The sequence below is a fragment of the Scleropages formosus genome, chromosome 1 (assembly GCF_900964775.1).
Source record: "Scleropages formosus chromosome 1, fSclFor1.1, whole genome shotgun sequence".
NCBI classification, from domain to species: domain Eukaryota; kingdom Metazoa; phylum Chordata; class Actinopteri; order Osteoglossiformes; family Osteoglossidae; genus Scleropages; species Scleropages formosus.
Window position 1 is genome coordinate 38,668,307 of NC_041806.1, and position 15,132 is coordinate 38,683,438.

At 41.8% G+C, this 15,132-nt stretch overlaps 1 protein-coding gene across 1 annotated transcript; it reads left to right on the forward strand.

Annotated features, from left to right (window-relative positions):
- Positions 1-427: 427 nt before the first annotated feature.
- LOC108929261 (single-minded homolog 1-like) lies at positions 428-14,790 on the forward strand. The gene is made up of 11 exons (XM_018743639.2): positions 428-615; positions 4,369-4,451; positions 5,346-5,435; positions 5,536-5,644; positions 6,172-6,257; positions 7,743-7,942; positions 8,153-8,259; positions 9,416-9,563; positions 12,873-13,023; positions 13,154-13,526; positions 13,616-14,790. The coding sequence occupies exons 1-11, from the start codon at positions 441-443 to the stop codon at positions 14,278-14,280; spliced, it is 2,187 nt and encodes a 728-aa protein (XP_018599155.1). The 5' UTR covers positions 428-440; the 3' UTR covers positions 14,281-14,790.
- Positions 14,791-15,132: the final 342 nt, after the last annotated feature.

The window sequence follows — 15,132 nt, forward strand, 5'->3', positions numbered from 1 at the left end:
GGCGATGGTGTAGTCTGCTGCCGTTTCTTTCTAACAATTTGAATTTCTACGTGTGATTTCTCTTTAAAATCCGTTTTGTTTTCTTTCCTCAGCGATGTGTTGTTTCTCTTTGAAAACATCACAGCGGAGCTCTGCCACAGGAGCGCGTTCGCACTGAGGACGCCGGACGTCTGTCGCCCGCGCGAGCGAGTCACAGCGAGCGGTATTTCTTCGAGTATGAGCGCAGCACACGAAGTTGTCCATCGTGGCCACAGGTGTGGAGGCGATCTGGAGCCCTGTGTGAGTCCAGCCGGATGTCCTTCCCTCTGCCTTTACTGTACAGTCGTCCTTTTCTCCTGACTTGAGAGAGGGACTGTGAAATCCAAAAAAAAAAAAAAAAAAAAAAAAAAACAAAACGGATCATAAAGCAGAGGAGAAGAGAGACGTGCAGGAGAAACACGATGAAGGAGAAGTCCAAGACTGCTGCTCGGACGAGACGAGAGAAAGAGAACAGTGAATTTTACGAACTGGCCAAGATGCTGCCTCTGCCCTCGGCCATCACGTCTCAGCTGGACAAGGCGTCCATCATCCGACTGACCACCAGCTACCTTAAAATGAGGATCGTGTTCCCTGAAGGTCAGTTGCTTCCGCACCTCACCTGTATCTGTCTGTACTTCTGTGCGTCACAGCGCGACACTCTCACATACCCTCAAATACATAAAGGCGGGAGCTCTGCGCTTTTATAATAAACATTGCTCAGAAAATGTAAATAATAATAGTCGCTATGCTGATAAAATATAAATGGATCATTTAGAAGTATCATTATATGCCCATTTTTGGCGTAATAAAATCGTGTGTATTTGCCCTTTGTGCGAGATCCATAACACGGTTTTTTAATACAGAAATATTCACTAAACTGGTGAATCTGGAATTAGAAAGTACTACTACTACTATAGTACTACTACTACTACTACTAAAACTAATAATAATAATACTAAATAAAATACTATGACTACTACTACTACTACTAATAATAATAATAATAATAATAATTGCTGTGTTGAATAAATGTACAATGACAATTCAGAAATATCATTATATACCCTTTTGGGGGGTGTTTAAATAAGATTGTATGTATTATACCTTTTGTGAATGATACATAACACGATTTTTTCAAGTTAAAATCATCCGTTATTTAAACTGGTGAAACTGGAAGTTTTGAACCAAAGTACATGCTTGCACGAGCAGCACCAACAAAAGTAATATCAACAATAATACTTATAATGTAAGTTTTGCTATAATTTCAATTACAAATGAATTATTGATACGTGTAACAATTGAAATGTTGTGCAGCACTTGTTTCATTATATATCTTGTAAAAAGTGTATTCCAAAGCTGAATGTGTGTGACAGGAAGGTTATGAAAAAGAAATCATGACTGCGGCAGAGATGGAGAGGCCTATTTATGCATGTGGATGTCAGACCTTTTCACAATCAAGCAACCGTGATGCTGCTGGCAGAGGATTTACCCCCACTGGACACCCTGTCCCAAAGGATATTCGGTCCCACTGGACACATAGTCCCAGGGCTCCATGGGCCACTTTTTGTGCGTGACTGTGGACAGGCCTCGCCTATTATTTCAGCCTGTGTGGATCTGGTGTTTGATCACTTGCAACATATGGGAGCTGTTGTAAAATGTGAGGGGTCTTGATGGAGGAAGAAAAGCTTTTACAAATGAGTGATTATAAAAGAGGGGTAGAGGAGTAAATCTCACAATCCCACACACCAAAGATGAATGCATTTATTATCCTTTTTATCTCCTCATTGATTTGACATTTAAATAAATGATTTATCTGCTGAATAGGCCCAGGGGTTTTTAACTGAAATACATAAAGTTAGGAAAAATTGATCTGAACAGAATAAATATTCTTTTTCTCTAGTCAGATTACATGTTTACTTTCCAGGTAAGAACAGTGATCTAGAGCATTTTTTTGCCATACATTTTCATTGATATTTACTTTAATTCGAGATCTTAAAAATTTAATTTTTATTCCACAAGTGAAACTAGAAGTGAAAATTTGAGCCTTCCACCTTTTAAACGAGGGTTTAATTTTTTTTTCCCCACAAATTTAACGGTGTAACATGAACTGAACATAAAATGGACAAGTGATATTTTAAAATAAAGGATGTTTTGTCTTTCCGTGAATTAAAATAAATAAATAAATAAAAAATACGCATACACACAAACACACATTTATAATATATATAAAAGTGAGATTTTCTTGTTTTTAATTATTCATGTATGTTGTTAGTTTGCAGTCCTTATCAGTTCGATATCTGATGTTAAAATATAATGATGTCTCCACATTTATTTGACCTGTCCAGGACACCACGTATTTTGGAGGCATTTAAAATATGTAATTTTTATGACTGTAGTTGAACGTACAGGTTTATAATGCTAATAAACAAACAATGGAAAGTATTACGTTTACAATATATGTTTTGATAAATATGTGCTCGTGCCAATTACGGCAAATATACATTTAATATAAACATACATATTGTAAATATAAATACTATAAATATTAAAATATAATTTGGCTAAATATAAATTTTGCGAAATATCTTTTCCTTGGTTCTAATCGTGTAAACTACAGTTAAAGAGAAGTTTATCGCACTAGTATTGTACAATGAATCACTTAAGTCTGTTGTGTTGAAATGATCCCTTTTGTAGTGTTTTAAGCAGATTATTATTGGAGGCTTTTATTTGACACATGTAGATTTTATATACCACATGTTTCGATATTTGATTTTGGCAATTTGCAGCTCTTTCAGCAGTAGAATGTGAATAAGCGAAAAACGGGATGAAATGTCAACCATTTTGGTGAAAAAGCGATTTAAACTAGAAAACGGCTAATATTATTATCAAATTCACACATTAGCGTTTAAGAATGAATACTAAATTTTACAAAAAAATTCGCGTTAATAATATTATTCCTTTGTATGTTTACACATATCAATCACAGATTTCTTTAGATTTATGTTTACTTTTTGTGCGAAAGCGCAAAAACGTGTAAATGCATTTCACTCAATATATAGCACAGTTTTTTTTTCTGTTTTGGTGCACATTTCTTTATTATGTTTTTCAGATTTTAGAAATATTCATAAATAACAGCACATTGTTTGACCTGTATGTAATATGTAATACTGTATGCGACGACTATCATAAACACGTAGTGATACAGGTGGGAAAACATTGTTTCCAAAGTAAAATGTGTTGATATTATTGAACTAGTATTTGTTGAGGATTTAGTTCCACAGATTATGCAACACAGCTCAGTGTTCATTAAGAATATTTTTTGGTCCTCGATTGTAAACATATATATAATTTATTTTAGTTAAAAATAATAATTAAATTAAATAAATCTAAATTCATTTTTCTGCACGGAATTGCAAAAGTCACATTAGATTTTTGTACTGTTTTTAGGCTTATCTCTCAGCCCAGTTTTTTTTATTCTGTGTCGTTGTGTGATTTGTATGAAATTCGAGGGCAATTTTCATGCAATATAATTATTATTATAAAAAGATATAAATAAGAAATGAATGGAGGTGTTTAAAATATGGATTTTAAATATCCAGTCGCTGTTACCTGTGCTGTGCGCTGACTTGAGCATCAATTCGCATTTGTAACAGTTTGCGGACCTCATCTTCATTATTGATCTTCACCACTGCGTGTGTATTATATTGTTGGTCATTCTTCATGTTTTCATTATTATTTTATGCGCTCACACCTACGTGTTTTCTTTTAAAGTCATTGGACCCCCAGCTTCCTTCTTGGCAATTTTGGCAGTGTGGTTATAAGTTGGCTCAGGTGCTCTGCTCGATCTGGATAAATCATGTTGAAGGATTTGCGTCGCTATTTGCGCTGCATACATTTGCCTTTGTTTATTTTGCATTTCCTCTGTGTTTGGCTAACAGTTATCAGGAGGAAAGTTTTTTTTTTTTTTTTTTTTCCACCCGTTGTTTTGATGGTTGTCTCCCATGGCTCTTTAAATCATGCGCATGTACTTGCTCGTCCTTCTAAGTTTATTTTCTTTATTTTTCTATTGGAATTATACAGCCACGTTGATTATACTGTATATGGCCAATGTCTGTGGCATCACAACTTGTCACTGGGGGACAAAATTCTAGCAATGGTACTGAGTGGAGATATACAGAAATATTGGAGGGAAACATTAGCTCTGCTTCAACACTGTGTGTGTGTGTGTGTGTTGGGGGTGGTATGTCCACCGCACCAGTATTATCAGCATCAGTAAATGAATTGTGCTCTCTTGTTAAGGGTGAAATATTGCCTCAAAGTTATTCGCTGTCTGTTTCGTTCTGCTCGCAGGGTTAGGAGAAGCTTGGGGCCACACAAGTCGAACCAAATCTTTGGACAACGTGGGTCGGGAGTTAGGATCACATCTCCTGCAGGTAACCACCGACCAGTCGCCCTAATGTGCGCATGCACACCATCAGCTGCATCGCTGGATGTCAGCGCTGTTTTTCTCACATTGCTCGTCTTTCTTCAGCAACAGGTCATGTAGTGGTTAGAGTTAACTCCCTGTCGTCTGAGGGTTGTTGGTTTCAGTCCCACTGCTGCACTAAATCCTTAGTCAGTACAATTAACTTGAATTTGTATAGTTAAAATAACCCAGGTTTATAAATCACCGAAAAGTTAATTTGTCCAAGTGGGCTTGGGCAAGGAGTCAGCTAAATAAAAATAAATAATAATGGACTTTTGTTTTTGCCTGGGCAGGGCCATGGACCATTGATGGGGATGATCTTTCCCTGTGCTATTTAAATATTGGTTAACTAAACTGTTTGCCAGCCCCTAGTTGATCTTTTGATTTTTAAAAACGTTAATGCTGTCGTTTGAGGGGCAGTTGATGACAGAGAAAGTGCCCATGGTGGTCAGGTGGGGAAGCCTGGGATTTCTCCTTCAGTCGTTGTTATGTAACCATTACTTAGCCTACATAATGGCTTATAATGTTAGAGTTGTGTAATAAGGCATTTACCATAATATACCCATGTATGCAGCAGGGTATTCTGCTGGTGTTAACTATTGTGAATAGTCGTACTGTAATCGAGAGAACTACAGTAGGAGTGGGGATTCGAACCTGGAACCTGCATAGAATCAGAGGACTTTAACCACTACGGTCTCTGCCCCATTATTCAAAAGCAATGCTTCATAATTTTGAATAATTAAAAATTTTCATAACTTTAAAGATACTAATCTTTTAAGATGAAACGGCTACGATAAGGACACTTTTGCTGAAGAATGCCGTTGTGAAATGTTTTGTTTGCCTGTTTAATTTCTTTTCTCAGACATTAGATGGCTTCATTTTCGTGGTGGCTCCGGATGGAAAAATAATGTACATCTCCGAGACTGCGTCCGTGCATTTGGGTCTGTCTCAGGTGTGGCTCTTTCTAAAGCGCTTCGGGGGCACAATGATAAGACATGGCAGCTCCTTGTGTGTGGCATGGCCGAGTGAGTGACCAAGGCTCGCTGTAACAGGTAGAGCTCACCGGGAACAGCATCTACGAGTACGTGCACCCAGCCGACCACGATGAGATGACAGCGGTGCTCACCCCACAGCAGCCCTGCCATACACACTTCCTTCAAGGTGCGACACACCAACACACCACAAACCGCCCTCGCCCCCTGCATTTTTTTTTTCGTTGTTGCTTTATTGCCCTGCATTTATTTATTGTATGGCCACTTGATGATCCCACTCGCAGGAGGTCAAAAGCCAGAAGATTCTTGGTTCTGGCTCCACTGTGGTGGAATGAGCTTCTCTGTCACTCAGAACTGCTGAATCCCAACAAGTTACAAAACACTTCGGTTTCAAACTGATTTCTCCTCGATCTCCTATCTGCCCCATAAACTATAAGACGTGTGAAAACTATTTCTCCTTATCATTTGCATATGGAGGTTCTCGACTAAGGAGAAAATGTGGTTTCGGACTAGCCGAACATTGGGTGTCCCATGTTTGCATCTCTGTCCCTTCTTCTGTTGGCCAAATACACTTTTGTTAGCTCTGCGTTGTACGTCACTTGGGAGAGAAGCGTGTGATAAATGAACAAATGTAATATAAATGTAATATGCACGTAAATGCATTTCACTCACTGTGTGCTGTTTGTGCATTTAAAGAGTACGAAATTGAGCGCTCTTTCTTCCTGAGGATGAAATGTGTTCTGGCGAAAAGAAACGCGGGCCTAACTAGCGGTGGATACAAGGTACAGCAAACCCCTCCGTCCTCTGTCTTCTTTTAGACTGTTCCAGTTATTTTCAATTGCGCATTGGCAGTGCTACTTGGTTTATTACACTACTTCCACAGTACTGCCCCAAAATTACTTTTTAAGCTCATAAGTACATGTACAAGAACTGGAAAACTGTGTGTAGTGAGTGAACACACAAATGTCTGTGTGTGTGTGTGTGTGTGTGTCTGTGTGTGGTGGTACCCTACCATGGACCGGCATCCTCTCCAGAGTTTATTCTTCCTGGGGTCCTGTGTTTTTGGGATAAGCACTGGACTGCAGTGATATATAATGAATTTCCCACATTTAGATTGCCCATTTTCTATAACATCTGTTTGTGAACAGATCCAATGCAACCTTTGTTTGTGTGGCCAGCCCATCCGATGCCAGTAAAACACACCCAAGTGTAATATGAGTGTGGGACCAACTTAACTGAACTCACTTCCATAGTGTTTACAGCTCTTGTCTGGTGTTTTTGAGTGTTCATAAATATCAAGGTCGGAATATTGCATCTTTGTGGAATTAAGTGCTTAGTTACTGACACTGGATAGATTTGTGAGATTATGTATTTTTATTTATTTTTTAAATTTTGATGTAGCTAGGCATTAAAAAATTCATAATAAAATTCTTAGAGTACTTTTTAAATTATATAGCTTTTGTGGAAACTAACCAGTGACTAAATCAAACATTTATTATTATTATTCTTATTATTATTATTGTTGTTGTTGCTGTTGTGCAGACATAAGCTTTTATGAATTATTATTGTTGATTGTACAAAGGTAAAAGTGATTGAAGTGACAGGCAAAATGATCAGCCCTCTGGTAAAAATATTTGTTAGTTCAGGAGCCAGTGTATCTTTTTATGTCTTTATGGACTCAATAATAGTCTGCAATGCAGGCATTTGCACAGGGTTAGTAAAAATTGAGCATTTTGCTGCTGAAATAAGTCTCAGCCAAAATCAGAGTCTATGTATGTCTCCAGGTGCACGTGAGCATGTTGCTTTTAGCTGTACAGCAAAGCTGAGGGTCTGAATCCCTGCCGTACACTCTAGCCGTCTGTGGACAGCATGTCCAGGAAGTGCAAACTGGCCCCAATTTCCCTTGGGTGGCTGAGAAGGCTGCTGTTTTCTCCCCCTCGCTGTGATTCCTACAATAACCTGGGCACTTAAAGAGCTGTGGGTGGAATCCAGTGAACTGTGTTGTCCGGTAGGTGTCTCATCAAAGGACGAAGCCTGTAGCTGGTAGTGCTGCTGGTAGTTGGAAGAATTGGGTGACTCGCAGCATGTAGATATAAGCTGTGTCACTGTGTCCCCCACAAAGCTGCAGTAGGTGTCATGAGGATGTGGTAATTGACAGTTACCAACGTGGGAGGAAAAAAGCATGAAATGGAAAAGAGAAACGTCACTTGTAACCAAAAATACATTGTGTGTGTTTATGAAGCTGTTGCAACCTCGTCCCACACCAGGTCATACACTGTAGCGGCTACCTGAAGATTCGCCAGTATAGCCTGGACATGTCACCTTTCGATGGCTGTTACCAGAACGTGGGCCTGGTGGCTGTTGGCCACTCTCTGCCTCCGAGCGCCATCACAGAGATCAAGCTGCACAGCAACATGTTCATGTTCCGGGCCAGTCTCGACATGAAGCTTATCTTCCTGGACTCCAGGTACGCAAGAAAATTGCACAAAAAAACCATACACGTAATCTATTTTTTTCTTTATTATATTTTTCCCTCATTTTTTAACAATGCATTTATTTTTCATTGTTTCACTTAAAATCTTACACTTAGAAGAAGGCAAATTTAATTTCAGGAAGCACACTGTATTTTTGCTGAATCAACCAGCCAAAACATTTGAGAGGTGAACTTGTTCTTCAGGGTGGCAGATCTCACGGGGTATGAGCCTCAGGACCTGATTGAGAAGACCCTGTATCACCATGTTCACAGCTGCGACACTTTCCACCTGCGATGTGCCCACCACTTGCGTGAGTTTTCTTTTTACTTTCAATAGATGTAAAAGGAAAAAAAGTGTTTGTTACTGACAGTTGAAACAAAATTACTCTTTGCTAAGAATAAGAATGATTAATAAGTAATGCAGCCAGACCTGTTGATGCAGAGCAGTTGCTGGAAATTGGCAAAATAGATCAAAGAAGGGGAAAACAATCTGAAACTTAGCAAAGCACAAATTAAATTTATTAAATACACAGACACATTTCAGCTAACTGCCATCATCAGCGTGCATGTGCGTTAAATAGAGACACATATACAGTTTATAGAACATGTGACAGGCTATGAACTCATAATAACTGATTCATAATAATTATAATTGATAGACAAATAGCTGACTGAACTGAGTGGTTGAATTGTAGCCATAAATCATAGTGAACAAGGTTAGACTGTGGGATATGACTAAACAATAACAACAGTAAAAGTGGAAAACAATGTAGAGACAATAGAAAAACATGAGACAGCTGATGAATAGCTGTTACAAATATATAGTATAGAGGCATCTCCTTACTGAGCCCATCCAGTGATATGGCGTTTAAAAAGTGGATATAAAAAGCCTCCTGTGGAAAGAAATGTGTGTTTCTGTCACCATCTCTTGTTGACACCTTGACCAGTCCAAGCCCCATACACTGAAGCAGAGAGCACCTACCTCATATTCAGCTATCATCCTTGCTTCTAATGGAGAATTTATGCTCACTTAATCCTTTTTTAAAGCACTGTTTAGGTTTTCCCCCATAAAGTTTACAAAAGCAATGCATATCAACACGTTTCGGCACCCAAGCTTGTTGTTTAGTGTCAACGATCGAGTTGAGCGTGTATTTTTCACGTTTTTTCTTAGAAATAGAGCAGATCAAGAATCTCTGGAATAGTTAATTATTTGGGCAGTATTGTCAGCACAAAAAGTGTGATGAAGTCATTTGGGTAAGTCCTGCATAGCGTTGTAGCATTAATAATAGTGATGTAAAAATAATGACAAAATGTATACGTTCTTCTCGTTTTTCGCTTGTTTCGCTTTACAGCGATGAAATAAGAAAAAGGACCGTACAGGCCATGTACGTGCCAAATTATGAAAAAACTTTTAAATGAACACCATGAATGCCCCTCTGCCCTCATGTGCTTCCTTTCTCCTTACAGTGCTGGTGAAAGGACAGGTGACCACAAAATACTATCGTTTTCTGGCGAAGCACGGAGGCTGGGTGTGGGTGCAAAGCTACGCCACCATCGTCCACAACAGCAGGTCGTCACGGCCACACTGCATCGTCAGCGTCAACTACGTTCTGACGTGAGTGACAGCTGACATGTCGGGACCACCTCAGGGATGAACTTCACCCAGAGGCCTAAATCACTTCAACTGTCAACTATAGTATCTGCTTTTTGCTTGTCTCTGTAGAGATGCCGTGCTCATAGCATCCACTTTATTAGATCATTCGTGTGAAGGATTGCATCGCTAGGCCTTGAAGCCCTGGGGTTAATTAGCTATATGTGAGGTTCCCGAACCAGTGGGTTGCTGGGTTGTATCGACTCGATGGTAGTGGTGACCACACTCCTCATATCTGCGCTCAGCAGCGTCGCCCTTACCTGCGATGCTCCATTCTTTCTCTTCCTCCAGTGCACAGAGGTTTCGAGTAAACAGTTGTGCAACAGTAATTATTATAGGCATTTGAAAGGAATCGGCATCTGAGTCGTATGGTATGAATTGCTCAAAAGTCATGAACTGCTCATGTGGTGTGGCTTTGTGTGTGTGTGTGAGGGGGAGAGATTCTCCATAAAGTATTTCCTTAGAATCAATTCCCACATCTCTTAGACGTCTTATTGAAGCCACCATTTGTGCAAGTGATCTAAGGCACGGACCTTTATCGACAGGATGGGTCATGTGAACATGATGTCTGAGTCACCAGCTCTCAGACAGGTGGGGCCGGAAGGTTCGCATCAGTGTGTGTTCAGCCAGTGCCAGACTGATAGGGGAAAGCTGATTGCTTACTATGTTTCTTTTGTTCTTCCATATCTCTGTGATATTTTAGTCTGTATACTCTGTTTGTGGGGCAAATATAAGGATGTTCAAGTTATATAGCTACTGTACTGTTTTTTTTTTTTTCCGCCCAGTTCAGGTCTTGAAGAATGTCTTGATGAAAAATGGGTTTTGTGGTCAAAATATGAGTGTGTCTATCTAAGCTTTATTTTGGAGGTGAGCTATTGCATAGTACAGGTTTACATACAATGTTTTACTGCAAAACAATCCATAGTTGTGCTACACGCAAAATTTAAATTTGTTAATTTAGCAGGAGCATTTCTTCAAAGAAACATGTTATTATTCAATAGTTATTCACTAGTGTTGAGCTGATTCCTTTTGTCGAAGGTGACTTACAATGCTAGAGACACTCCCTATAATTATTCCTCCATTCATTCAAAAGAGAAATGACACCCTCAATCAAAAATTAGTCGAGTCCATCCGAAACACACATCTTTGCAATGTGGGAGGAAACCAGAGCACCAGGATCAAACCTACATGAACACAGAGAGAACATGCAAACTCTACTCAAATTAAGCCTTCTTAGAACCCATATCTGAAGTCATAGCCCAGGAGCTGTGAGACACTAGTATCATCCACTGTACTGTACCATCTTTCAGTCTGCATCTTTTGGAGTGTAGCCAGCAAAAGTGTTAACGGCAGTGTGAGTTTGGAATGGCTGCTGCCCCTATGTCCATCATTTATAGAAACTAACAGTCCCAAATCATTGCCAGGCCGGAAGCCAGACAGACCATAATTCAGTTGTTTGAAATGAGCGTCTGTGCACCAATACAAACTGAAGGGTGTTCAGAGGAATAGGAAGGCCTAGTGCTTTCCACTGTTCCCTAAGAGTCATGGGCACCTGGAAATGGGATTCAGTCTGAAGTGATTCATCCATGTGAGTGTTTTGAACGAATGAAAAGGCTGTGAACCCGAGCGTCATGCGTGTCGATCCCAGGTGAGACAGTGTCCATCCTGGGGGGCACACTGCTGTTGAGCATTAGTAGGGCCATTGCAGTTACTCAGCTGTGTAAATGCATACCGCAGAGGTAGAGACCTAAACATAAGCGCTGTGCAAATAAGCAAAGTGACAATGAGTATAAAGCTTTCGAGCTGAGCATTTAACATGCGTGCATTTCGTGGCGAATAGTCATCGTTTCCATTCGTCTAGACACCTTGCAAAGAGTGGCGTAAGGTTCAGATTGAGGTCACATGGTTGCTTTGCCACAGGTATTGTTTACAGACTCCGGGCATGAGATGTTAAGAATACTGTAGTATTTATCCTTCAGATGTCTGAAATGGACTTTGTCATGGTCAAACAGCAAATGAATGGATTCGGGTTAAAATGTTGCAACTAATATACATGATATAGTATATTAGGCTAATATTTAAGGAACGCTTTTTCATCATTCTTCAGAGTGAACAAACTGTGTATTTTTCCTTTTAAAGCAGCGCTTGGATAACTCCAAAAAGCAGTCACATCGGTAATTGTACGGCTCTTGAAAGTTCAGCAGCGAGGTTATCGGAGTGCAGATGTATTTGCGCAGTCACTGTAACTAATACCCTGCAGCAATCCACCAGCAGGATTGAATACCTGGTTCGATGGGGAGGTGTCCACGTGAGTGGGAACGGGTTTTATTTTAAGCAAACTGATGCAGGTAAAGCCATAAACCATGAGGGAGCAATAGCTGAGAAGGTCCCAGTCCCACCAATAATTCCCAGAGGCTAACCCTTGTGGGAAGTGAAATTCGGGAAGCATAAAGAACTATCTTGGGGCATCTGGTAACGTAGTGGTTAGCGCTGCTGTCTATGGACCTGAAGGTTGCTGGTTCAGTTCTCATCTACTGCTTTAGTGTTTTTTTTGCAAGGTACTTACCCTAAAACTGCTCCAGTAAAAATTGCCCAGCTGTATAAATAGATAAATAACTGTGAATAGCTCAACATTGCAAGTTGCTTTGGAGAAAAGCATCAAATAAGTAAATATAGGTTAAGCGGTAGTGTAGCGGTTACGGGGTCAGACTGTTTAAAGGGTCTGAGTCCGTCTTTGAGACACAGCATTGTATAAGAATAAATTGTACTTTGTTGTATTGAATTGTTAGAGCTGTTGTCTTGCAGCCAAAGACCCTGGGTTTCAATCTGCATTCCTGCTCTGGTACCACTGAACAATGGTCTTGTCCTCAGTTGCACCACTAAAAATTACCAAGCTGTATGAGTGGGTAAATTGTAATAACTACCACAAAACATTGTAGTGATTCTTAGGCACAAGCAGCATCAGTCGAGATTCCATGATTCCAAAACACCCGCAAATAAACCACTCAACCCTAAGAACTGAGCCTAAGAATCAAACTAATGCTCCGAGACTACCAATATTTTCTCTTATTTCCGACTGACTTAATTCTGACCGTATTAAGGTTTGGAAAAAAATCATCCTACATTAATCAGTAATAATAATAACTGAGGAAAACTATTATGCTTGTCTCTGTGCTTGAACATTAGCCATGTTAGCCTTTTCCACTCTCCTTTTTTGCTCTGTGTCTCAGCATCACATGTATTGGTGGGTTTTTTTCTCCTCTTTCCATGCAGGCATACAGAATACAAGGGATTGCAAATGTCACTGGATCAGATGACATCCAGCAAAAACTCATTGTCGTACCCAACCTCTGATAACAGGAAGGGAAGCAAGTCCCGAGCTACACACAACAAGACAAAATCACGGCTATCCCCTTATCCACAGGTGTGCTTTAATAAATTCGGTCTCTGAAAACGGGGGTATACATCTTTCAAGGGGAGTGGAGAAGGTTTAGAGTTAACCCAAGTGTTGAACCACCGAGCATTTATGGCTTCTGCAATGTTTGTTCCCGCAGTACACCGGCTTTCACGCAGAGCACTCAGAGTCCGACCAAGACAGCCAGTGGGGCGGGAGTCCCTTGGCGAGTTCCTCCTCCCCACAGCTGCAAGAGCATGTGGAGGGTCTGGACACATCTTGTGCCTACCGGCAGTACCCCGACCCCTCTGCCCTTTACCATGGCCTGGCCCTCCACACGGAGAGCCAGAGCCAGGGCTGCGACCGTGGCTGCTGCGAGGCCGGCAGGTATTTCTTGGGTGCACCTCATACCGGGCGCGAGTCCTGGTGGGGGGCTGGCCGCGCTGTGGTGCCCCTCCCCAGATCGCCACTGGAGAACGGCGAGGGATTCAGTGTAGCTGTACCCCCAGTCATATCTACCCACAGCATCCATGGTAAGAGACCAAGGAAAAAAATGGAGCAATTGTGTTGCTCATGTTGCTGCAAGCTGTTTTTTTTTATTGTTAACATGTATCTCCCGTAGTGAGAAGTCACTGGGATGAAGAGAGCATGGTGAGCTCTCCAGATGGGGGCTCAGCCAGCGATTCGGGGGACCGTTACCGGGGCGACCACTTCAGGGCCAGCCCACAGGACCCCGGCAAGAGTGAGACGCTCATCCGAGCCACGCAGCACATGATCAAAGAGGAGGAAAGTCGTGTGCAGATGAGCAAGGGCTCCCTGGACCCCCTGGGAGCTTCAGACGGTCCCTCCAAAGCCCACGCTCCCTGCTTCGCCACTGAGGTGGCCCACGTGGCGCTACCAGGAGTGGTGTGCCGCGGACCTGGGGTCCCCGAGCTCGCTCACAAGCACCTTCCGCACGGTGACAATAAGGGGACCAGTCCCCATGGTGAAGAGAGCAGCCCCACCCCACTCTCTCGCGTCAGCAGTCCTGGTCTGGATAGGATCTCCAAGCCCAGCCTGGCCCTCAGCAAGGACTACATGCAGACAGACCTTTCACCGCTCTGTGCTCCCTCCCCAACTCTGCCCAGGCAGTACCTGGAGAGACAGGCGGCCTACTCCTTCGCAGGGTACACGTTGGAGCACCTCTACGACTACCCGCACTACGACGTCACGTCACACCTGCGTATGAAGGGGGACCAGACGCAGGGCCACAAGGGGACGTCTGTCATCATCACCAATGGAAGCTGACCGCCATCCAGGAAGGCTGCCTTCCCGGTCCTGTGTTGAAGCTCCTACTCACACTGCCTCTGGGCCTGCTGGAACGGAATGGAGCCTGTGCTTCTCTTTTAAAACGAAACATGCAAAACAAGCCATCCTACATATTGTTCTCCAGTCTCGCCGGGTTAAATTTTAACTGTTTCCCTGCATGCCAGCAGAGTTAAACATCAGCTTGGCTGTTTGGCCGTGTCCTGTTTCTGCAGCAGTGCTCGCAGTGCAGAAATGGCAAAAAATGACATCCAGCCAGGGCAGGGCAGGGCAGGGCAGGGCAGAGCAGGGCTAAGGGGAAGCACGGAACTGACCCGTGTCCGCCGTGCCGGTCTGCTGTGTCACTGTAATGTTACACATTCACACAATGCAGAGAATATGCAATTTTATTGTGCTTAAGAAACCTCACAATGAAAGGAAGAGAGGTGAAGTCATTTTGAACATGTGGAATTAATGAGATGCAGAGGGCAAATGAAGCCTACCTGTTAGTTATCGCCGTGTTTTCGCATGGATTTCTCAGAAAGGTACTTGTCTAATTAGTTCCATGGGTTACGAAGATTTTGGATTTTTGGCGTCTCTCTCACTGCGAAGGGTTTTCGCCCTCCGGAAGCTGCCTGTCCCGGTGAACAGACGGTCGCCTTGCTGCGTGCGGAATGACGCAGCTCGAAGGCTGTGAGAGTGTGTGTCCTATTTGCTTCTTTTTTCGTTAAATTTATTTATGATGTACATATGCTCAAATTACTTTTCCGAGGTGGAGGTGCATATATGTATTTATTATGTAAATGAGAAAGTTTCTTTGAATTTGAAAAGTTAGTTACGATCACACAGTCTTGT